Raw genomic sequence first — 25,400 nt, 5'->3', positions numbered from 1 at the left:
TGGCCATGAGATCCAAACACTGACACAACCCTTCCTGCCCGCATCCATTTATTCCTAAAATAAGGATCCATTTATTCCTAAAATAAGGAATTCAAAAGCTACTTCACGTGCATCTTCTTGCGGACCTTAAAGATGGTGAAACTTCTCCAGAGGAGAACCAACATTCACCATGTTCACTAGAGATCTGAATTCTTCTAGGCGCCATTCCAGAACCTTATTTTTAGAGTCGTCCCTGGGGAAATGTAACCCTCTTTTCTCTCCTCTCCACTGCGAGACCAGAGGGACTCATCTAAGGTTGCCAACCTTCAGGTTGGGGGCTGGAGATCACCCAGAATTGCAACTGATCTCCAGACTACTTATTGCTTATGTTTTTATTTAAAACATTTATTCCATTATTCCTGAAGAAAATGCCTTCTTTTAAAGGTGGACTGTGGGGCATTATACCCTACTGAAGCATTATACCCTCCCTAAATCCCACTTTCCCAGGCTCTACCCTCTAATTTCCAGGTATTTCCAAACCTAGAGTTGGCAAACCCAGCCTCATCTGGAGCTGCTTCTATGTAGTTATGGTGGGAGGAATGATTCTCCGATGGCAAAGACTAAGTTATCAAACATCTCTTGACCCCCCTTGGCACCTTCCAAGGGTAAAGGTTTATTTTGTTAAACTGGATTACAAGATTACTGAGGGGGCTTTGATGATGATGATGAAGAAGAAGAGTTGGTTTTTATACCTCGCTTTTCTCTAGCTTTAGGGAGTCTCAAAGTGGCTTACAGTCTCATTCCCTTCCTCTCCCCACAACAGACACCTTGTGAGGCAGGTGGGGCTGAGAGTTTGGAGACAACTGTGACTAGCCCGAGGTCACCCAGCAGGCTTCATGTGGAGGAGTCAGGAATCGAACCCGGTTCTCCAGATTAGAGTCCGCCGCTCATGTGGAGGAGCGGGGAATCAAACCCGGTTCTCCAGATGAGAATCGGCCGCTCTTAACCACTACACCACGATGGCTCTTTCTTTCTCTTGTGCAGATGTTCTGAGGAACGTGTTTCTTCTTTTGTGCAGACGTTTTGAGGAACTTGCTTCTGTAAAATCATCCTTACTCGAACTAAAAGGAGCAACCAGGGTGCACTTGTTCCGTGGATGAAACTCATGGTGTCTTTGATTTCTAGCTTTCCTGCCAGATAATTTGGGTTAAGAGATCATGACTTGCCCAAGGCCATTCAAACACAGATAGGCATTTCGAAACAAATTTTATTTTTAGATGCATCTTGTTTGTTTTTGGTTTTGCTTTCGCAGGAGAAACGAACAAAATGAAAATGGCCGTGGTCCCGGGTATTACCTTCTATCTCCTCTTCAGCTTTTCACCTTGCCACACAACTACCTATTCAGAGGACAGAGAAGAATCTCGCGATGCTGTGGTCGGTAAGAGATCTGGTCATTTCCAAACGTCACAATATCTTGAACCGAAAGCCCTCTTTCCCCCCCAGAGAACAGAGTCTTCATGTAAGAGAATATGGGGTTAATTCACATATTACCTTTTGGTGCTTACCCCACATTATCAAAATGGGCTACCCAGCAGATGGTCTCCTCAAGCTGATATTGTAATTGGGTTGGAATAGTGTTAAACAAGACAAAAGATGGTAGGTGGGTGTTTATGTTTTTTTCCTGGAATGGATACTACTTGATTGTTAGGATTGCCAAGTGCCCCTGTCAAGATTACAAGTCTGTCAGTTAGTTTGACAGGTGCAGGTTAGATCAGAGAGATCTAAGGATGATGTGATCAGCCTGGAAAGTACCTGGGGAGCTAGAGAAAGCTGGCCTGATCCAGCTAGAGCCAGGTGGCTGATGCAATGCAGTAGCAATGCCAGGATAATTGGATATCTACTGTGATTGGTGGCTGCGTCCACCAGGTGTATATATTGAAGTGAAACCGCAGTTCTATGCGGGGTGTTATGAGCGGAGAGTGTGAAAGGAGTATCTGTATATATCTCTGCACTGTATAAATAAACTACACTTTTTCTATGTGGCCGTGGACTTTCTGATGGGTATCCTGGGCAAGACTGCTAATACGCTTGGCTTCCGCATCAAATCCACCTGGCTACCCGTCGGCCAGCTGAGGGTCGGCGGGCAATGCGTGCATTCGCACCTGCCTGTGGCACCATGTCACTTCAGGTTTACACCCGGAAGCACTGCATCACAAGGGGCTGTCAAACTGGGAGTTTGAGTGGTAAACGGCCACTTGCAATGCATTTTACACCCGGAAGTGCCGCATCCCAATGAGCCTTTTACCACTCAAACTCCCCTTGCAATGGGTGTAAACCGGAAGTGACATGATCACATTTCAGAGGAGCATGCCTATGATTTTGGGTGCGGTGGAACACAGGCTGGATGGTGCTGCTGCAGACGTCTTGTTTGTGGCTTCCTAGAGGCACCTGGTTGCCCACAGTGTGAACAGACTGCTGGACTTGATGGGCCTGGGTCTGATCCTGCAGGGCCTTTCTTATGTTCTTATGCTTTCTGCGACCGGATTTACTGTCATGTAAGTGGCTCCTCTCGCACGAGAAATATCACGTACGCCAGGAATTCCTGCACGAAGCAGCTTTGTGTGTGTCTTCTGAATTACAGCCACTGATGCGCTTGTATTGCTTAAGTCCTCCTGGTGCACACAAAATACTCTTCACATGAGTAGAACCCCTTGGACAAGAGGACTAAAGAAACGAGGCCTTGAAACTGTCAGGATCTCTTTTTGCCGTCTACACTGTGAAATCCTTTCCTCTTGGTGTCCCAGGACTTTGGCTCTTCAGATTAGCGCCCCATCCTGTACCTTCGGTCAGCCTGTTAGTTAAACCATATTGTAGCTTGATGGTGGTGGGAAAATCCATCCAGTCGCAGCCGACTTATGGTGACCCCTTAGGGTTTTCGAGGCAAGAGACTTTAGAGGTGGTTTGCCATTGCCTGTTAGGATCTGCCTCGTGACCCTGGACTTCCTTGGCGGCCTCCCATCCAAATAATAACCAAATGATCCAAATAATCAAAGGAGTTTCCTTCTAGACACTAGGAAGAATTGACTAACAGTTCGAGCGGTTCCTCAGTGGAACAGGCTTCCTCGGGAGGTGGTGAGCTCTCCTTCCCTGGAGGTTTTGAAGCAGAGGCTAGATGGCCATCTGTCAGCGATGCTGATTCTATGACCTTAGGCAGATGATGAGAGGGAGGGCATCTTGGCCATCTTCTGGGTATGGAGTAGGGGTCACTGGGGGTGTGTGTGGAAGAGGTAGTTGTGAATTTCTTGCATTGTGCAGGGGTTGGACTAGATGACCCAGGTGGTCCCTTCCAACTCTATGATTCTACGGTGTGGGGAGTACCCATCAGGGAGCCAGTTGAGCCCCCTCAGGCAAACCACTTCCACTTGGCCCTCTTCCTGGAAACCCTCCTCACTGAGACACATCTGCATGCTGCAGCCCGGCCAAAGAATTATCTTTGCATTTAACAAACAGCAGCTAATTTTCAACAAACTTCATTATTTATAGGTTGACAGGGTCCCTGCTGATGGTTGAAATCTCAGGTTGCTATGGCATTTGTCATCCACATCATTCTCAGCAGCATATAATAGGGATGAGCAGATGTTCTTGAGTTTTTTAATCTTTGTTTATATTTATACCAGTGTTTCTGTTTTTCACTGCTGGTTTCGTAGATCCATTTGTAGGCAAAGAGTTGGGCTTTTATATTCATTTTTAGTTTATTTTATTAATGTATACTCTCCCAGCGTGGTATAGGGGTTAAGAGCAATGGACTCAAGAGAAGCTGGTTCGATTCCCCACTTCCCCACATGAGCGGGAGACTGCAATCTGGAGAAGCGGGTTCAATTCCCCACTCCTCCACATGGAGCCTGCTGGGTGACCTTGGGCTAGTCTCTCAGCCCCACCTCTCTCAGCCCCACCTACCTCACAAGGTGACTGTTGTGGGGAGAGGAAGGGAAGGCGATTGTAAACCTCTTTGGGACTCCTTAAAGGTAGAGAAAATCAGGGTATAAAAACCAACTCTTCTTCTTTCTCTCCAGAGCAGCATACATCATTCTCCTCTGCTTTTTATCTTCACTACATCCCTGTGAGCTAGGTTAGGCTGAGAGGCCCAAGGTCACCCAGCAAGCTTCCTTGCCAGTTGGGGATTTGAACCTGGGTCTTCCAGATACTAGTCCAACACCGTAACCACTACACCACACTGGCTCTCAACAATAATTGAGTGGTGTCAAGTTGCAGCTGTGGCGACCCCGGTGGGGTTTTCAAGGCAAGAGACAAGCAGAGGTGGTTTGCCAGTGCCTGCCTCTGCACAACAGCTCCGGTTTTCCTTGGTGGTTTCCCATCCAAACACTAACCATGGCCAACCCTACTTAGCTTATGAGCTCTGACAAGCTTGGGCTAGTCTGGGCTATTGAGGCTGCTATATGCAATAAATATGGTATTTGTATGCTCTACTCCAGTCACGTCGCAATTGGAGAGCAGGAAAAGCTGGAAAACTTGAATGTCGGAGGGGGAACGGTGTAAAGGGATTGAAAATGGCAAAACAAATCATGGGTTTCATTCATACAGTGGAGAAGTAAAGTCGAAACCAGCATTTGAGAGTCAAAATATAGCAGGAGAGGAATCATACCTAGTACAGAAGATATTGTTGCACTTATATGCTTCTGGCTGACACACTTCCTCTTCCCTCTCTATTCGCTTCCATTTCACAGCTTTCAGTTCTGTCCATGTCTTTTGAACTAGTCATTGTGCAAATAACTTGCAACACGAAATTCCAGAAGGCTGCCAGTGGGGTGTGGGGGGGGCAAAGAAAATTTGGAGAAAGAAAGAAAGAAAGAAAGAAAGAAAGAAAGAAAGAAAGAAAGAAAGAAAGAAAGAAAGAAAGAAAGAAAGAAAGAAAGAAAGAAAGAAAGCCCATGCGGAATCAGACCAAGGCACATCAAGTCCAGCAGTCTGCTCACACAGTGGCTAACCAGGTGCCTCTAGGAAGCCCACAAACAAGAAGAGTGCAGCAGCATTATCCTGCCTGTGTTGCACAGCACCTAATAGGCATGCTCCTGTGATACTGTAGAGAATAGGTATACATCATGACTAGTATTCATTTTGACTAGTAGCTATGGATAGTCCTCTCCTCCATGAACATGTCCACTCCCCTCTTCAAGCCTTCCAAGTTGGCAGCCATCGCCACATCCTGGGATAGGGAGTTCCACAATTTAACTATCCGTTGTGTGAATAAATACTTCCTTTTATCAGTTTTGAATCTCTCACCCTCCAGCTTCAGCAGATGAGAGCGGGAGAAAAGCTTCTCCCTGTCCACTCTCTCCATACTATGCATAATTTTATAGACCTCTATCATATATCCCCTGAAAGAAAGAAAGAAAAAGAATTTTTACTCAACTTCACTGAGGATAAAATGACTAGCTAAATAATCTATATGAAGTCAAATGTCTTCTGTGCACACGTTATTCTGATGGTCGCAGAGAGAATCTCGGGAAAATAGGTATCTTCCTTGCATTTATCCTCCCATCCAAGTTTTCTGAACACCCAGGGTCACAGCACTTAACATTCTTCTTCCCTGTAAACAGGGAAGTCCACGAAGAAGAATTAGCGCAACTGAAGATTAGATAGTTTGGCAGGAAAAACGTTGAACAGTGTGGGAGTTGGTAAGTTGTCACAGCAAACTGAGTCAGGGGACAAAGAAGAAACCTTCCCCCACCCTTCTAGACAAGCTGTTTTGCCTTGATAATGTTCGCCAGCGAAAAGCTTTTTGAAAAGAGCCGTGTATTTCTGGCTGTCCACTGTCTGGAAAACTAGGGAAAGCACTCCATAAATAAAGACAGTTTTCACTGAATTGAACAGAAGTATTCCAAAGGAAGAAGCACAGGGCCGTTCCTGTTTCCAGTAATGTGCGTCTAGCATTAATTTAAAGCGCAGAATTTAATTTTAATTGGCTTGCCTTAATTTAACCGCAGAATTAAATTGCTACTGTAGTGAGGAAGGAGATGACGAAGGACAGACATTTGCCGAGCGACCACATCAGTGTTGCATGGTTTTATTCTGATGAACATTATTTATATTTAACCCTGCAGGTTTTTTATAGCTGAATAAATATGTTTTTCCCAAGTAAGGTTGGCTACTAAACATTATGCCCAAGTATTTTAAGTGGGCCACTTGTTCTGTTTTTCCCCCCATTAATTGTCCATATAGCTTCTGTTAGATGTAACAGTTTTTTTAAAAGATCATAATTTTAGATCTTTCATAGTTCACTGATAGTCGTTCCTGGGAACAGTATTTTTAAACATGTTCAGTAATTTATGTAATCCAACTTCAGATCTGGATAATAACGCAGTATCATCTGCATAAAGTGGAACGGGAATCTCATGATTAGCCAAGACAGAAGCAGAGAATCCTGGTTTTTGCAGAATCGTATCGTTCGCATGGAGGTTGAACTAGGTTTGTGCATATTGGTAAATCTGAGCCAAAAATAATGCTAAAAATTGCCATTTTGGCATATTTTCGGCTCGGGTTTACCAGGAGGGGGAACCGCGGGAATCAGCTGAGCCGAATAGGCTGGGGGAAGCATTTGTGGAGGTAGAGTCCCCAAATTAACATTATAGCTTGAAGGGACTCTCCTTGCATGACCCCCGAAGTTTGGTGAAGATTGGGTAAAGGGGTCTGATTTTATGGGATCTGGAAGGAGTCACCGCCCTCCATAGACGCAAACCAAGCAACCTGTAAAAAGAGCAATATCATTTCCATAGCTCCTTGGGGCTCCAGGGTGAACATAACCTCAGGGTTGTGCCTCCCAAGTCCCCCCCCCCTTTAGAGGCCCTACCCACCCCTCAGGATTTTTCCTGGGATTGCTCTTAAAGAGAGAAAAAGGGTTTGCCAGTTCAGAGTTGCCCTCACTTTCATCTGGCTTTGTTTTATTTCAATAACGGCATGATAGAGTTTCGGGTGGTCACGCCTTCCGCTCCGGATTGTCTAAGACCTTTTGCATAACATCAGTGGGACAGGCTTCCTCGGGAGGTGGCAGGCTCTCCTTCTTTGGAGGTTTTTAAGCAGAGGCTAGATGGCCATCTGACCGCAATGCTGATTCTGTGAACTTAGGCAGATCGTGAGAAGGAGGGCAGGAAGGGTTACGTCAGTGCTCCACTCTTGCGGCCCTTTCTTAAATGCCCAGGGAAATGCTGATGGCTACTTTGGGGCCAGGAAGCAATTTTTCTCCAGACCAGATTGTTCAGGGATCCTGGAGGGTTTTCCCCCCACCTTCTGGGCATGGAGTAGCGGTCACTGGGGATGTGTGTGTGTGGGGGGGGAAGTAGCTGTGAATTTCCTGCATTGTGCAGGGGGTTGGACCAGATGACTCTGATGGTCCCTTCCAACTCTGTGATTCAATGACTACTTCCAGGTACAGCCAGCCCTACCTAGGAAAAAGTGCTAATGGAGTGGCAGAGAAGGGGATAATGACAGCAAACAAAGCCTAGCATATGTTTGATCATTTAGGGGTCCTTTTTCCAAGAATCGTTTCAATCTTCCCCTGGAGGATTTTTATTATCAAGAACCACTTTGGCCTTTCGTGCCTTTTCAACATTCAGACTTGTTTGGTGCCTTAGGGGAAAACCCGGGAAGAATTGTGCGACTGACGTGAGGAAAGACAACATCTGCCGTCCAGTGCAATCGTCAGAGAACAGCCGGTGTACACATTGGCAGCGAGAACATGAACTTTGGTTCCCGTAGCACCCACAGAGGGAAATGCTACAACTCGTTTCATGCCTTGGCTTGTGAACTGAATGCCGTGGGCGGCTTATGCCAACAGCTTCTGGAGAATAGCAAAATGAAACGCACAGGAATTCTGTAGAACAGCTAGATTCGAGTCCAGTAGCACCTTGGAGACCAACAAGGTTTCCGAGGGATAAACTTTCCAGAGTCAGAATTCCCTTTGTCCAATACTAGGAATTCTGTAATATGTTATGGCATGGTAACAGTGAGTGTTACCGTGAAATTGTTCAAGACTCTCTATTCCTTGGCGCCATCATCATATTTGTATGGTACACTTCTTCACACAACTGATAGTTAAACTGTGGAACTCCCTGCCCCAGGATGTGGGGATGGCTGCCAACTTGGGAGGCTTTAAGAGGGGAGTGGACATGTTCACGGAGGATGGGGCTATCCATGGCTACTGGTCAAAATGGCTACTAGTCATGATGCATACCTATTCTCTCCAGGATCAGAGGAGCATGCCGAATATATTAGGTGCTGTGGAACACAGGCAGGATGGTGCTGCTGCAGTCGTCTTGTTTGTGGCTTCCTGGAGGCACCTGGTTGGCCACAGTGTGAACAGACTGCTGGACTTGATGGACCTTGGTCTGATCCAACAGGGCTTTTCTTAGGTTCTTAGGTTCTTTCTGATGCGTAGTTTGTTAGGGTGATGCCGTCCCCTGGAGGATGTTGGTTCTCATCCAAATCCAAGATTGCCGAGCACTCATTTGACTGATTTGCTAGATTTGCTATGTCAGATATGACATAAATGCCACTTGGTCAGGCCTCGCCAGCCCAGATCAAGTGTGTGTGTGTGTGGGGGGGGGGCTTGTGGGCTGGATAAGAGTGCTCAAGGGGCCGCATCCGGCCCTCAGGCCTTATATTTGGCACCCCGTGCTAGACCCTTTCAATATATGAATGCTTGGGATGGAATGCCTGATTACAATGTATGCTTTGGGTGGGGGGGAGGCATATGTTACTATTAGCCCAGGCTAGCCTGATCTCGGAAGCTAAGAAGGGTCTGCCCTGCAGGAGACCTCCAAGGAATACCAGGGTCACTCCACAGAGGCAGGCAATAGCAAACCGACTCTGAATGGTCATTTATGCATGGGTACTTGGACTCACGTTCGCCCCCTTTCTGACTCTGCTGTTCCTTGGAGTTCTGCATGAGTTTTCTAGCCATTAGAAAGGGCCTCGCTGCCAGCCCTCGCAATGACCGAGTCTTCCCATTTCTGCGTTAACCCGATTCTTCCCTCTCCCCTGAGCTCAGTCCAGCTGAAATCTCCATGCAGAAGGCAAAGCTCTGGACACAGAAGCTGTTTTTTTCTTTCACAGCCAGTCACAAAGCGGCATGTAAAGAGGCAGGGATTCAAGTGCTTCCTGCTACCTCGGGGCTCTTTCTGAGCAAAAGAAAGCCTTTTTAAAGCCAAGGCTTGGATTTCTCCCTCCCCACTCGGCAGGCCAGTTACTTTCCACGATTTAGAGTTGCCAACCCCCGGTAGGGCCTGGAGATCTGGAATTACAGCTCATCTCCAGACTACAGAGATCAGTTCCCCTGGAGAAAATGGATGCTTTGAAGGGCGGACTCTTTGGCATTGGACCCCACTGAGGTCCCTACTCCTCCCCAAACCAACCCTTCCCCAGGCTCCACCCTAGGGTTGCCAACCTCCAGGTGGTGGCTGGAGATCTCACATGAACACATGAAGCTGCCTTATACTGAATCCGACCGTTGGTCCATCAAAGTCAGAATTGTCTACTCAGACCAGCAGCGGCTCTCCAAGGTCTTTCACATCATCTACCTGCCTAGTCCCTTTAACTGGAGATGCCGGGAATTGAACCTGGGACCTTCCACATGCCAAGCAGAAGCTTTACCACTGAGCCACGGCTCCTCCCCTCCTCTCCCGCTGTTACAACTGATCTCCAAGTGATAGAAATCAGTTGCCCTGGAGAAAATGGCTGCTTTGGCAATTGGACTCTTTGGCATTGAAGCCCCTCCCCTCTCCAAACCCCGCCCTCCTCAGACTCCGCCCCAAAAATATCCCAGAATTCCCCATCCTGGAGTTGTAAACCCTAACAGTATTGAACTACTAGAAAAGGGCAAGAGTCCAGTAGCACCTTAAAGACTAACAAAAGAAGCTCACTTCTTCAGATACAGCTAGAATGTGAATCCATCTGTCTTTAAGTAGAGAAGAGTGAATTCAGACAAACATTAGTATGTAAATGTTAACAGTATGTAAATGTGAATAGCAGGCGTGATGGGATTAGGTGTGGTATGCAGAAGAGTCTGTGATGTCCAGGGGAGAGATGGGTGTGGAGAAATCAGCATTGGTAATGAGCCATGAACTACGTTCAGGTGACGATGCCACAATTTGCTTGTGCACACTCTCTTCTAGGCCCTGGTTTGCCCCCACTGAAACTTGGCCTCTCGATCTGCGCAATGAAAGCCGACGCCGGGCCCTGCAAAGCACTACATAGCCGTTATCACTTCAGCATGCAGACTCAGCACTGTGAGCTCTTTGACTACGGCGGCTGCGAAGGCAATGAGAACAACTTCCTAACCCTGGAAGAATGCCAAGCGACTTGTCTTGTCCCAGGTCAGTACGTTCCTTCCTGCCTTCTGATTCGATCAAAGAAACCAGGGTTATCCTTCATGCCAATGCTTACGGCTATTTAGCTTGTAAAGAAGGTGGCTGAGGGGAGACATGCTAGAGGTCTATAAAACTGTGCATGGTATGGAGAGAGGGGACAGGGAGAAGCTTTTTTCCCTCTCTCATAATACCAGAACGTGGGGTCATCTGCTGAAGCTGGAGGGTGAGAGATTCAAAACAGATAAAAGGACGTTTTTCTTCACACAATGCATAGTTCAATTGCGGAACTCCCTGCCCCAGGATGTGGTGATGGCTGCCAACTTGGAAGGCTTTAAGAGGGAAATGGACATGTTCATGGAGGAGAGGACTATCCATGGCTACTAGTCAAAATGAACACTAGTGATGATGCATACCTATTCTCTCCAGGATCAGAAGACCATGCCTATTATATTATGTGCTGAGGAACACAGGCAGGATGGTGCTGCTGCAGTCGTCTTGTTTGGGGGCTTCCTAGAAGCACCTGGTTGGCCCCTGTGTGAACAGACGGCTGGACCTGATGGGCCTGGGTCTGATCCAGCAGGGCTTTTCTTATGTTCAAGTATTGTTAAAATAACAAAACATAGGACAGGAAGGAGGGATCCCTGAAATAACGGCAGACAAACAAAAGTCTTTACCCACTGGCAGATGATGGCAACAGAAGGGCACAAGTGAGTCTCTCTGAGGAGAGAGTTCCAGAGTTTTGGGGCCACAGCTGCGAAGGCCCTCTCCCGGGTTACTGCCCTCCTGGTATCATAAGACGAGAGCGCCTGAAGCAGTGCTTTTAAAGGTTACCATGACAGTTGGCAAAAAGGGCAAGAGTCCAGTAGCACCTTAAAGACTAACAAAAATATTTTCTGGTAGGGTATGAGCTTTCGTGAGCCACAGCTCACTTCTTCAGATACAGCTAGAATGTTGGGGTGTCCGCTTGTCCTTCATATAGGAAGCTGCTCTATAGATCAGATGCTTAATCCAATTAACTTGCCATGGTCTCAGAAAAAGCTTTTCCCTACAGTGCTACCCAGAATCCCTTAACTGAGACATTCTGCTTATAAAACAATATGCTCTACCCTTGCACCACGGTCCCTTCTTAAGAATCAGCATGTGGTTCTGGTCAAAAAGGGCAAGAGTCCAGTAGCACCTTAAAGACTAACAAAAATATTTTCTGGTAGGGTATGAGCCACAGCTCACTTCTTCAGATGCACAATTCTTCAGAAAGCTCATACCCTACCAGAAAATATTTTTGTTAGTCTTTAAGGTGCTACTGGACTCTTGCCCTTTTTGACTACTGCAAACAGACTAACACGGCTACCCACTGTGAATTATCTTCATGTGGTTCCGGTCGGCCCTGGCAGGAGCTAAGCAAGCGTTAACTCTCCCAGTAGGCCAAATGGCAGAGTTGCAGAGGTATTTTAATACAGGTTGAGTATCCCTTATCCGGACTGCTTGGGACCAGAAGTGGTCCGTATTTTGGATCTTTCTGTATTTTTGGAATATTTGCATATGCATAATGAGATATCTTGGGGATGGGACCCAGGTCTAAACCCGAAATTCATTTATGGTTTATATATGTTTTACATGCATTTTATACACATAGCCTGAATGTAGTTTTAAACAATATTTTTAATAACTTTGTCTACATTGAACCATCAGAAAGCAAATTGGTGTGCTGCTGAGGGCCTGCTGAGTAATGCCTGCATGACGGCTCGAAAAGTCTGGTTTTTGGGTCAGTCCAGGTATCGGATGTCCGGATAAGGGATACTCAACCTGTGTTCCATTTGTGGCTACCATAATAAACACCAGTGGCCATAGGAAACTGTTCCAGACAAGTTCAGAAGGTACTACTTGACTAGTGGGTTAAAAATTAGGCTCAGACCCTTGGGGGGCATTGAACATAATTGTCACCAGTCAAACTTTATCTCGATACAAAATCAGATTTTACAATTGTCACCAGTATCAGAACCTTGTGTCACATAACTCACAGTCAGTCAGTTAAGGAAATCACGCTGCCTGTGGATATACGCTTGGTGTCCCCAAGTAGAAACTTATAAGATCAAGTAAGTAACACAGAAGAATTGTCTAGGATCATGAAATTTGGAAACTTAACAGTCAATCCTAAGGAGAGTTACTCCAGTCTAAACCCATTCATTTCAATGGGCTTAGACTGGAATAACTCTGCACAGGATTGGTCTGTAAATCTAGTAATGACCTTGTGGATAGGAATATATACCTCCATCCCTTTTTCTTGTAATGTTTTGTTTCAATTGCAGATTTGCCTAAGAAGAAGAAGAGGACAAGATTTAAGAAAGGTAACTTGCGCACTGAAGGATATTCTGTTTCGTGAGGGGTTGCCGCCAAGCAGAAAAGTAATTTACCGTGACTGGCCTAGCGGAGCTAACTTATTATAATGGGTTTGCCCAGCGATTTCTGAGTTGTAATTATCTCACTGTAAGCAGCATAATAGTTTCTAAAATAAAAGCTACTTTTGTTCGCTTCCTTCAGTTAAGAACCAAATAGATCTAAATGATTCCACAGGAGAAGTGAAAGGAAAGCAGAGGGGTGAAACAGTGTGAATAAAATAGGATATCTGGTACTGATATTATTTTAATAATCCCTATGCTAAGGGGTGATTATTTGCCTCCCGCTAGAACAAATCTTCTGAAGCTGGGATCTAGAAAGATTTTGTATTCCCAGTTTCTGGCTGAGTTTGCAGTTGAGGGGGAAGTAAAACCGTGGTTCATTAAATGCACAATCGTTTTACCCTTTTGGAGGTTAGAAACATTTATCTAAATCCATTCCTCCTGTAGCACCAGACAGGTGAATGTTTCCTTGTTCAGATGTCTGTGCGTGCGTATCATTCTGTTACCCAAATGGCCTACCTGTGTATATACCCAGACAATACCAGAACGTGGGGTCATCTGCTGAAGCTGGAGGGTGAGAGATTCAAAACAGATAAAAGGAAGCATTTCTTCACACAACGCATAGTTAAATTGTAGAACTCCCTGCCCGAGGATGTGGTGGTGGCTGCCAACTTGGAAAGCATTAAGAGGGGAGTGGACATGTTCATGGAGGAGAGGGTTATTCATGGCTACTAGGCAAAGTGAATAGTAGTCATGATGCATCCCTATTCGGTCCAGGATCAGAGGAGCAGGCTTATTATCTTAGGTGCTGTGGAACGCAGGCAGGATGGTGCTGCTGCAGTTGTCTTGCTTGTGGGCTTCCTAGAGGCACCTGGTTGGCCACTGTGTGAACAGGCTGCTGGACTCAATGAGCCTTGGTCTGATCCAGCAGGGCTTTTCTTATGTTCTTATGAATACTATTCATGATGCATACCTATTCTGTCCAGGATCAGAGGAGCATGCCTATTATATGAGGTGCTGTAGAACACAGGCAGGTTGCTGCTGCAGTCGACTTGTTTGTGGGCTTCTTAGAGGAACCTGTTTTGCCACTGTGTGAGCAGACTTCTGGACTTGATGGGCCTTGGTCTGATCCAGCTGGGCTTTTGTTATGTTTGTATGAGGATAGGGTTATCCATGGCTAGTAGTCAAAACAGATACTAGTCATTATGCAGATCTATTCTCTTCAGGATCAGAGGAGCATGCCTATCATATGATGGGCTGTGGAACACAGGCAGGATGGTGCTGCTGCAGCTGCCTTGCTTGTGGGCTTCCTAGAGGCACCAGGTTGGCTACTGTGTGAACAGACGGCTGAACTTGATGGATCTTGGTCTGACCCATCATGGCTTTTCTTATGTTCTTAATAGGAGCATCTGCCTTTAATATTTTTCAAAGCCTATGCACATGTGTGCCCAGGACAATTATTATCGGGGTTTCTGGAGGGATCCCAGTTATGTCTACATACGCTGATCCAAGCGCTTGCTCTCTGCCAACAGTCCCATAGAAAAAGCCTACAAATAAACGGTCAGCACAGTGCGGTAGCCAAAGACTTCTAGCTGCCTTATGGGATACTCTAACCTAAGCAATGGAATTATATAAGACTCCTTTTCAGCAGTTCCTTGGTTTCAGTGATGAAGATAGCCACCACTCCTTAAAACTCAGTTGTTGTGCTTAATCATCTGGGGTGTGCCGTGCTTACTAGTTTTAAAGTAACAGATTGTCTGTTGGGCCTCAAAGGAAGAAACGGCTGCTCATATCTGCCACTCTAGCAGATGCTAATCCTAAAGGAACTGTTGAGCTCTCTTTCATCTGATTAGAATTAATACCCCAACAAATGAGTCTCACCTGTCTTGAAATGTTTTCTTACAGTGGTTGTGACAGATACGTACGAAAGAGCAGCTGTTTTCACGATAAATCTGTCAGGCTGCCTTCTGCTCCGGCGTGGTGTTGTGGTTAAGGGCGGTGGACTCTAATCTGGAGAACCGGGATTGACTCCCCGCTCCTCCACGTGAAGCCAGCTGGGTGAGCTTTGGCCAGTCACAGTCCCCTCTGAACGTTCTCCGCCCCACCTACCTCACAAGGTGTCTGTTGTGGGGAGAGGAAGGGAAGGCGAATGTAAGCTGGTTTGAGTCTCCTTAAAAAAGTAGAGAAAATCAGGATATAAAAACTAACTCCTCCGCTGCTGCTGCTGCTGCTTCTTCTATCACTTTAAACGTCCTCCTCTCATTCAGTCTAACCTTGCTTATCTTTCCTCTCTTATAATCACCCTGATTATCCAAGTATTGTGTCAGCCTGAAGCCGATTTGAATGAGAATTGCATTCTACCAGAGGTTTGGGCATCAGGGGCAGGGTTTTGGGGATGCCTTCATGTTCTGGTTGGGCTTGTAAGCCAGAGAGTCATGGGCAACTAATCTGGAGCAAGGAGCAACTAGAAGGGGCAGAGTTTCAGCAAGCTGGTTAGAGAGCTCCAGAAAGATCCCTTCAGCCTCTTATTCCCAAGCAGATAGCTGTAAGTGGAAGGGAATGTTCTGGCTCGGGGCCAGGCACTGTGTTGCTGCCGAACAGCTTTGCGTGTGATATTTGTTTCTCCTTCAGGAATTTCCAGGGCGATTTCTACGTGATCCGCCAAGTGAATGGTGGGTGGAAAACCATCATGAAATTGATGGATTGAAAGCTATCTCTTGAAAAGTCTAAACCAGGGTGTCAAACATAAGGCCCGCAGGCCGGATCCGGCCCCTTGAGAGCGGTTGTCCAGCCTGCAAGTCAGCCGAGGTAGCCATCCCCCCACTCTTGATCTGGGCTAGCGAGGCATGGACTGGCCCCAACAAGTGACATTTGTATCTGGCCCTCGTAACAAATTAAGTCGACACCCCTGGTCTAAACCGTCAGTCATGGATGCAAAGTAGGGTTGCCAGCTCTGGGTTGGGAAATACCTGAAGATTTTTGTGACAGAGCCTGAGGAGGGCAGGATTTGGGGAGGAGAGGGACTTCAGTGCCATCGAGTTGAATTGCCAAAGCAGCCATTTTCTCCAGGTAAACTGATCTCTAGTTTTCGATCAGTCGAAACAGCAGATCTCCAGCTAGTACCTGGAGGTTGGCAACCCTAGTGCGAAGCCAGGTAATGCAGTTCTCTTAGAGAGGCCCATAAGGATCCTCATTGAACTTTAGTTCTGATGAGCCGTTAGTAAACATCTTGTCAGGCCATTAGCAGAGATCAAATAGATCTCAGACAGGTGTGATTTGAAAGGGAAATGACACTTCCCCCCTGAAATAATCTTCCTTCACAGAAAAACCCTCTTTCTGCCTTTTGGAGAATGATCCTGGAATCTGCCGGGGATTGATTTCCAGGTATTTCTACAACAAGGAGACTCAGCTGTGTGAAAAATTCATGTATGGTGGGTGCCTGGGAAACCAAAACAACTTTGAATCTTTGAAAGAATGCCAGGATGTCTGCCAGAACAGCTGTAAGTAATCTTTACTTGTAGCCCTAAACATCTTTGTGTATCTCTTGGTTCTTGGGCGTAATGCTTACCTGGGCCATTCGGTGAGGCATTCCGCATCAGCTCCATTTGCAACGGTTGCGTGCAACACCCTCTGTCTCTTTTCCCTAGATTAGTCCTCCGGTGACCCTTGATTTCTTCCCTTTCCTAATTTGTACTGTTGTCATACCTTGAAGGGTTCTGCCAACTTCACGTTTAGAGTGACATGAACCTACCTAAGCACTGTGGTAATTCTCAGAGGTCCTGCTTCGGGTGCCTTCCTCCTAAGATTAGGCGGGTGGCGAGCCGGGAGAGGGCCTTCTTGGTAGTGGCACCAAAACTCTGGAATTCTCTCCCCAGGAAGATTTGTCTGTCCCCTTCTGTTGCCATCTTCTGCCAGCAAGTGAAGACTTTTTTTTTGTATCACTTGGCACTCCCTCAGTGATCCCTCCTTCCTTCCTGATGTTGTTTTTATCTTTTGCACTTATTTCTGGTTTTTAACTTATTTTAATGATGTATGGATTTGTGTGTTGGTTTTAATGGCTTTTAAGATGAGGTTTTAGTAGCTGGATTATTAATCCTGACCTGGCATCTGGTTAGCTTCTGCTGCTTCCATCTGAAATTGTTCATTTCCTTAGTAGTAGTAGTAGTCCTTAATCCCCCACGGAAGAGGCTTTATGAACAGTACAGAAAGAAAGTACTGTGCTGCCGAATGTAATGCCTGTTATCTATTATTATTTTTCAGTCACATGGGATGACCGATAAAGTAACGAACTGTTAAAAAGTAAATGCCAATCTGTCAGAGTTTTCTTTGCCCGCTTTTCAAATCATTTTTTTAAATTATTTTCTCTTTCCCTTCTGCCCTTCAGCCAACTCACTGCAAACAGAAGATGAAAAGAAGGTCCTTCCTAGTGTGGCCAATAATAGTTCCCCAGCTGTAAAGCAGGGTATGTATCCAAAGCCTTTTGTTAAGCAAACACAGACTTTCTCCAGCCTGCACTGATGTCACGAAGACGGGAAATTATTTTGAAGCTGTCGCCTGGGATTCTGGAGGGTAGTTTTTTTTTTGGCCATCTTCTGGGCATGGAGTAGGGACCACTGGGGGTGTGAAGGGGGGGAGCAGTTGTGAATTTCCTGCATTGTGCTAGAGGTTGGACTAGATGACCCTGGTGGACCCTTCCAACTCTATGATTCTAAGATCAGTATGGTCTATTCAGACTAGCAGTGGCTCTCCAGGGTCTCAGGCAGAGGTCTTTTGGAGATGCCGGGGATTGAACCTGGGACCTTCTGCATGCCAAGCAGATGCTCTGCCACTGAGCCACAGCCCCTCCTAAGGTAGCTCTTTAGTAGATGGATTATTAATCCTGACCTGGCATCTGGTTAGCTTCTGCCTTGGATTGAAGAGTCCTTGCCACCCATCCATTAGTGAAATAAATGCACATCACATGTTTTAAGGCGGATGAGGTAAATATCAGAACAAAGCTGGGTTGTTGTTTTTTCATTCAAATCTTTACCGATTTCTGCACTGCACTTGGAAAGGCTTCCTTCAAGGGTTTCTCTGTGCGTCCTCTCTATCTTGCTGCTTCAGGCTTGTCGTTTTTATAATCCACAGTTGTGCAGGAGAGAGAAAGGAACCGCTGGGAAAAGCCTGCTCGGTTTCACCACATCTTTCTGGTAGCCGTCTGCCTCTGCCCGCAGATGTGCTTCTGGGAACTGGCAGATAGTTTGTGGAGATTGGTCCACAAACAAGGAGCGCACGCGAGGGCAATCTTGGCAAGATTCACTTAATAAAGCCTGTGTTTGCATCTACTTTGAAAGCGTCGTTCTGTTTTCTGCATCACAAGTCCGTTCCCCGCACAACACATAAAACCCAAAGGCGGTGGTCACACAAGACAGCATGGACTATAGCCATCCGTCTTGAAAATAATCCAATTGCACTCGACGCCCTGAGAGGACTATACCACAACGCCTCGTAGTGGTGGAAATTGCAATCAAGGCCATTTATGCATGGGAGGTCTAGATGAACGTTTCCCCCATCTGAATTTTCAGAGCTCAAAAATAAGCCCCCATGCAGAGTTGTGAGTATTTGGGTGGGGAACATGCGCATCTAGAGAGTGGCGAATCTAAGGCAAAACCTCCCATGCATAAATGGCCCAAGTCACAGCTGGCTTATGGCGACCCTGTAGGGTTTTCAAGGCAAGAGATGAATGGAGGTGGTTTGCCATTGCCTGCCTCTGTGTAGCAACCCTGGACTTCCTTGGTGGTCTCCCATCTGAGAACTAACAAAAGCCGACCCTGCTTAGCTTCTGAGATCCGACCTGCTGGACTTTCCAATATGCTGGCTCCCTGTCATTCCATCTCACTGTTAGAAGCAGTCATGGACCATTTTCCTAAGAAAGTGAGCATCATAGTTAAGTAACTGCCGTGTTAAAAGTTAACTACGTGTTTTATGAAGTATGAATACAACAATGAAGTGGTGTCATCCTTAGTTTCCCCCCCCCCCCTCTCTCTCTCTCTCTCACACACACACACTGTTTTCAGGTTCAAATATTCCATCGTTGTATGAATACAACAATGAAGTGGTGTCATCCTTAGTTCCCCCCCCCCTCTCTCTCTCTCTCACACACACACACTGTTTTCAGGTTCAAATATTCCATCTAGCACAGATGTCTCCTTTTTGCGTTCGCTTTTCAAAGCAAAATGCTACCACCTGCTAAGACCAAGAGAGGTTTCCCCAAAGCACAGTGTAGCTTTGGTCAAGTGAAGTATTTGTCATGGACCATAGCTGCACACAACTGCCAGACCAGATAAATTGATTGTCTGCAGTGGGTTGGTAAACCTTAATTAACTCCTTTTTGTGTAGACGGATGAACCCCTGCTCCCTTGGTATTAAGGCTAGCTTTGTTAACAAAGTAAAGTTCACTTCTCAGTGTTGAGAGCCAGCGTGGTGTAGTGGTTAAGAGCAGTGGACTGTAATCTGGAGAACCGGGTTCGATTCCCCACTCTTCCACATGAGCAGCGAACTCTAATCTGGAGAAACGGGTTCTATTCCCCACTCCTCATGAAGCCTGCTGAGTGACCTTGGGCCAGTCACAGTTCTCTCAGCCCCACCTCCCTCACAAGCTGTCTGTTGTGGGGAGAGGAAGGGAAGGAGATTGTAAGCCAGTTTGATTCTCCTTAAAAGGTAGAGAAAATTAACACATAAAAATCAATTCTTCCTCTTCCTCTTTTTCTTCTTCTCCTTTGTATTCGAATCAAATCGAAAAGTATATGAAAACTCATTGCTATGAAAATTCACTTCCAGCAACTTACCAAGCATGTATATTTCAAACTGTTGGTTAAGACGTTTTTTCTCTTTGGGTTCAAATACTGCATGCATTTTTTTTTCATAATTTGGAGATGCAGCTATCAGTATAATGTATCATTTACCTTTCTTTTAAAGCTGATTGTCCTGGGAAGATGTATTTTTTTTTTTTTACATCAGAGGTCTTGGGTGCATTGACCCTTCCAACCATGGAACATCAAAAATGTCAGGTCTAGCATTTATCCCTGGCTTTGGCCCTCTGTTTCCCAACGGCACCAGAAGTTGCTGTCGTTCCTTCCCAAACATCTTAGAATACGTTGGATTTGTAGCGTTGCTAGTTCTTCCAGAACACGTGCCATTCGTATTGCAGTCATTGCTTGTATTCTGTAAAATGTCACCATTGAAGCACACAGGGTTCTTTGGCCTCAGAAAAGATGCTTTTTCAATATGTTCTCTCTTGGGGACAATCAGATACAATACGGGATCTGGGATGACACCAGCAGAGTTCATCGGCAGGCCAGCCAGAAGGCCTTCCAAATGGCACTTCTTCAAGAGAACACCAGAATTTGCTTTCAGAAACGCAACTCCAGGACAGTCTTGTGACACAAATAAGTCATTGTACTGTTACCGTTTCTAAGAAGCTTCTCAATGTGATGGTCAACGGCTTTATTCCCTGCTTTGCTTAGATTGTCATTCCCACAGCTTGTTATTATCTGTGGCTGTGCCAATTTTCCAGTCTTTTTCCTATATGGGTCAAAGATGCTTCCATTTTGGGCAAGGAGCTAAATCTGGAAACTACCTATCATTAGTTCGCATTGTTTATGCAAAACCATCATAGGTTTTCAGTTATATAATATTTAGTAGTGATCCACCCAAGAGCCAGTGCAGCGTAGTGGTTAAGGTGTCGGACTAGGAACTGGGGAAACCCAGGATCGAATCCCCGCTCTGCCATGGAAACCTGATGGGTGACCCTGGGCCAGTCACACACTCTCAGCCTCGACCCTGGCAAGTGTTTGGATGGGAGACCTCCGAGGAAAGTTATGCCAGGGATTGTGGGGCCCATGTGGGCAAAAGCCACACGAGGTGGGGCATGTGGTGGTGAGCATACATTTATCCAATCAATTTAAGGGAAGTTGAAGTCTCCCATTATTACTACTTCATTACCTTTACATGCTTCCCTAATTTCATTCTCCATCTCATGATCACCCTGAGCCATTTGGTCAGAGGGCCGATAGAACGTCCCCAGTACTAAATCTCCTTTGGGGCCCGGAATCATCACCCATAAGGATTCTGTAGACGAGTCTGCCCTTTTTATGGTCTCTAGCTTATTAGACACTATGCCTTCCTTGATATACATAGCAACACCCCCTCCAATATGCCCTTCCCTGTCATTTCTATACAGTTTGTAACTAGGGATGACTGTATCCCACTGGTTCTCTCCCCTCCACCAGGTTTCTGTAATGCTCACTATATCTATGTTTTCTCTTAAAACAATGCACTCTAATTCCCCCATTTTTGCTTGGAGGCTTCTAGCATAGAAACACCTCCATACTGTTTCTCTCTTTCGACTTGCCTGGCATGTGCCTTTGGGCATCATTAAGTGCCGTTTCCGACCGCCAAAGGTCACCTCGCTCTCCCTCTGCGTTTCTCCGCATTTTGCTAGCGTTTTCAGAGACCTGTTTTATCTCGAATTTGCAAACGTGGGCAACACGCGGGCAAACGCAGGGGGAGAGCGAGGCGACCCCCTGACGGTTGGAAACTGCATGCATAATCAAAACAAAGACCCAAAGTTGTGTGGGGGGGTGACCGCAAGGTAAACAGCCATGCATAAAAGTCCATGGTTTCATGCGTTAATGTACTGGTGTATATTTTTTTTAGCATACCGCAAGTCTGTGGGAGAATTCAATAATCTTGAGTTGTCTCTAACGACATTTTCTTGGTCTGTCTAGCCTCAGCTCTGGTGCCTTCCTTTTGTACATCACCGATGGACCGAGGTCTCTGCAGCGCCAATGAGAAAAGATACTTCTACAATCATACAACTGGAAAATGCCACCCATTCAGTTACAGCGGTTGCGGTGGGAACATAAATAACTTCACCTCCAGAATGTCATGCCTTCAGATGTGCAAGAAAGGTACAGTTACATCAGAACTAGCCATAGAGGGTCATATTTTCTCCTCAGCTGAAAACTGGACGTGGCATAACCTGGCAGAAATGCATAGCTAGTTCACAGTTCTCATTAAGCCCACTATTTTGAAGGCTCATAATCATTTTGCAAGCTGGGTTTTCTCAAATCATACAGTCTGCTTCTCTGTTTTGGTAGCCACTGTCATGGAAAATGAGTAGCCAACTTGCACTTCCTTTGTAAAGTAAGTCAGGATTGCTTCAGACAATGAAGCTTTTTTCTCATATCATGGTTGAAAATTGTATGAAAATGGTATTGAGGTGTGTAATCCAGTTGTCACCCCTCGGGAACACATTTTGCAAGAGTTTGTTTCAAAAACTTGCAGAATTTTTCTTTTTTCCCTGTATCACTTTTGGCCATCCAAATGTTGCAGGTTTCTGATACAAAGAGGTAAAAAGTAAAGGTGTGCAGGCACTGGGTCATTACTGACTCATGGGGTGACATCACATCCCAACGTTTCCTAGACAGACTGTTTTACGGGGTGGTTTGCCAGTGCCTTCCCCAGTCGTCTACACATTACCCCCAGCAAGCTGGGTGCTCATTTTACCGACCTCGGAAGGACGGACGGCTGAGTCAACCTTGAGCCGGCTACTGAAACCGACCTCCGTCGGGATCGAACTCAGGTCGTGAGCAGCGCTTTTGACTGCAGTACTGCAGCTTAACGATGCAAAGAGGAGTGTACACCTTACAGGCAACAATTCCTCAATGCCACTTTCAGCTGTCCAGCTTTAGTGTAGCGATAGTTTGCACTCATATCAGCATCGTTGTTCGCGTTATTTTGCTGAAGATCCGGGTCTTTATTCCCTTTTTTGGCTTTTCAACAGGTTTCGTGAAAAAAAAGAAGGGCCAACGAGGCATAATGAGAATCCGCCGGAAACGAAAGAAGCAGCCGGCACAGCTAACGGATGAGGAGATTGTCATTGAAAGGATATAAGCTATCCATCTTCTCTCTTACAGAAATAATAAAATATTCTGGACATGTCCTACTGGGGAATGTCGAGTATCATTTGATTGTATTGCAATTTGCATCCACATGACTGATCAAAGTTTCATGTGTTACCTTTCCCTTGTAAGATACTTCCCAGTGTAAGCTGACATTATACTGCCAAAGCTACAATGCTGATGACCTTTAGGTGGAAACAAGACCTTTTACACTGTCGAACCGATGTTGCGACCTAATCCCAAATTAGTTGCATGGAAAGCAGTCAGTCTTACTTCTGCATAAAGGTTGTCAGGATCTACAATCTTGAATTCTTGTGTCCCCTGGACTTCTTCTGCAATGTCTTGGATACCAAAATGCTAATTTGTAGCTACCAGACATTTGGTGTGGAAGTCCTGTAGAAGAAGAAGAGAAGAAGAGTTGGTTTTTAGATGCCAATTTTCTCTACCTTTGAAGGAGTTTCAAAGCAACTTACAATCTCCTTCCCTCCCTCTCTCTACCACAGACACCTTGTGAGGTAGGTGAGGCTGAGAGAGCTCGAAGAGAACTGTGACTAGCCCAAGGTCATCCAGCAGGCTTCAAGTGGAGGAGTGGGGGGAAAAGGATTCCCACCTTGAGGTAGCATTTTGCAACCGATAAAATCCAGCGGTTGAGAATTTCCAGATCTTGAAGCAAGACAGCCCCTACATTGGAAAGGAAGATGTGGATCTTTGTTTGGGGCAAATATACAAGAACCAGAGATGTGTAACACTTGATTTTTGTGATTTTCTGAATTTGCACTGGCTTTGAAATTCTTTCATATCCCAATCTTTCATGTCCCAATTCCAGGTACATTTGCATTTTCGCATTGTGCCAATATACACAAAAAAGAGCACAGCAGGATTGGTGTTTGCTTGCAATTCTCAGCCAAGCCCAATAAATTAAAATTGATACATTAAATGAAATTATACAAAACGAATAATTTAGCGTTACATGTTTAGACAAGAGAGAGTAGCTGAGCCAATGATGGACTATCACAGAAACATACATGATAACCAGTTACATAGCAGAGATAATACCATGATACACATTGCCTATTGCATTTATACAGTACTTTGAGTGTCACACAATGTAAACACAAGTATTATACTCCTGAAATAAAGTTTATTTTTCAGTCAATTTAACCCTTGAAGGTCTGGCTGAAGTGGTTTGCTCTGGCTCTCTGTTTAACACCTAGACTCATTTAATCCCTTCCAAGCATTTTAGAATAAAATTTGCATACTGGGGACAACATAGGTTGCCCAGTTGGAGAAGGAAAGCTGACCTGCTTGAGGCTGTGTAAACATCACATGATGGAGGTAAGTAATAGTAGTTTATTGTATAAGACCATGGGCCATTACAATCTAAAAACAATATAACAGAATTTTAAAATGGACAATCCAATATCATTTTTAAAAATATAGATTCATAGAGTTGGAAGGGACCACCAGGGTCATCTAGTCCAACCTCCTGCACAATGTAGGAAATTCCAAACTACCTCCCCCCACCCACACACCCAGTGCCCAGAAGATGGCCAAGGTGCCCTCCCTCTCATGATCTGCCTAAGATCATCGAATCAGCATTGCTGACAGATGGCCATCGAGCCTCTGCTTAAAAACCTCCAGGGAAGGAGAGCTCACCACCTCCCAAGGAAGCCTGTTCCACTGAGGAACCTCTCTATTTGTCTGAAAGTTCTTCCTAATGTCTAGAGGGAAACTCTTTTGATGTAATTTCAACTCGTTGGTTCTGGTCCGACCTTTTGGGGCAACAGAACTCGGCACCCTCCTCTATATGACAGCCCTTCAAGTACTTGAAGATGGTTCTCATATATCAGTCTTCTTCTCTTCTGGCTAAACATACTCACCTCCCGTTAAAATGTGCCCATTCAATTCTATCCAGCTTTCCACAATTTATATTGGCTTCTCTCTGATTTTCTTGGCCGCCGGACCATAAAGTGCCATTTTGGGGAAAATATAGGGATCCGTGTCTGATAGCAAATAATGTATCAGCATCAGATAATGATTATAATGCAGATAGAATATTTGCCAAAAGATTATTTAGGGGTTCAATATATAAAGGGCAGTCCAAGACATAATGAGTAAGGTCTTCTACAGCCCCACCACATAGGCAGATAAGTTGAGCCAGAGGTTTTTGTGACAAACAACTGGCAAGAGGTTCCATGGGCATAGTTTGGAAGCGCAGCAATATATAGGCTGCTCTAAGGCTATAGGTTGTGATATCTGCCAGATAGGAGGTCCTAATGCGATCTTTTTTAAAATCATTTTAAACCATGGGGCAAATTTCGTCTGCGAAATTAAAAAGCTATAAATTATGGCATCTTCTTTGTAGACCCAACTATGTGATGGAGGCATGTGCCCAATCCAAGCACAGGCAGAAAGCAGTGACTTACAAACATTTTTCCCCCTGTAAGAATATGTGCAGTCTCCCTGATCTAACCTATCAAAGTCTCTCGGAATAGCAGTAGCTATGACGGTTCCTTAGGAGCAAGAGCCATGCGTCTGTTCAAGATAGCGAAAGAGGCAAAGAGAGTGGGTTGAAGAATCTGCAAGAGTTTCCAGTAGATGTCACCACCACCATAGGTTTCAGCAGAGATGGCAGCCCTCGAAAGCACATGGTGGAGAAGAGCAGATTCTTTGGCCATTTATGCAGGGTCAGTTTTGAA

The 25,400-nt window shown here is 45.5% G+C and overlaps 1 protein-coding gene across 1 annotated transcript; it reads left to right on the top strand.

Annotated features, from left to right (window-relative positions):
- The first annotated feature begins 1,303 nt into the window (after positions 1-1,303).
- On the top strand, positions 1,304-22,693 carry TFPI (tissue factor pathway inhibitor). The gene is made up of 7 exons (XM_056861359.1): positions 1,304-1,417; positions 10,167-10,367; positions 12,668-12,706; positions 16,081-16,257; positions 17,142-17,219; positions 21,526-21,708; positions 22,584-22,693. Exons 1-7 carry the CDS (start codon positions 1,306-1,308, stop codon positions 22,691-22,693), a joined length of 900 nt encoding a protein of 299 aa, XP_056717337.1. The 5' UTR covers positions 1,304-1,305.
- Positions 22,694-25,400: the final 2,707 nt, after the last annotated feature.

Source organism: Euleptes europaea, chromosome 15 (genome assembly GCF_029931775.1).
Source record: "Euleptes europaea isolate rEulEur1 chromosome 15, rEulEur1.hap1, whole genome shotgun sequence".
Classification (NCBI taxonomy): domain Eukaryota; kingdom Metazoa; phylum Chordata; class Lepidosauria; order Squamata; family Sphaerodactylidae; genus Euleptes; species Euleptes europaea.
This window is presented reverse-complemented; position numbering and strand designations above follow the sequence as displayed.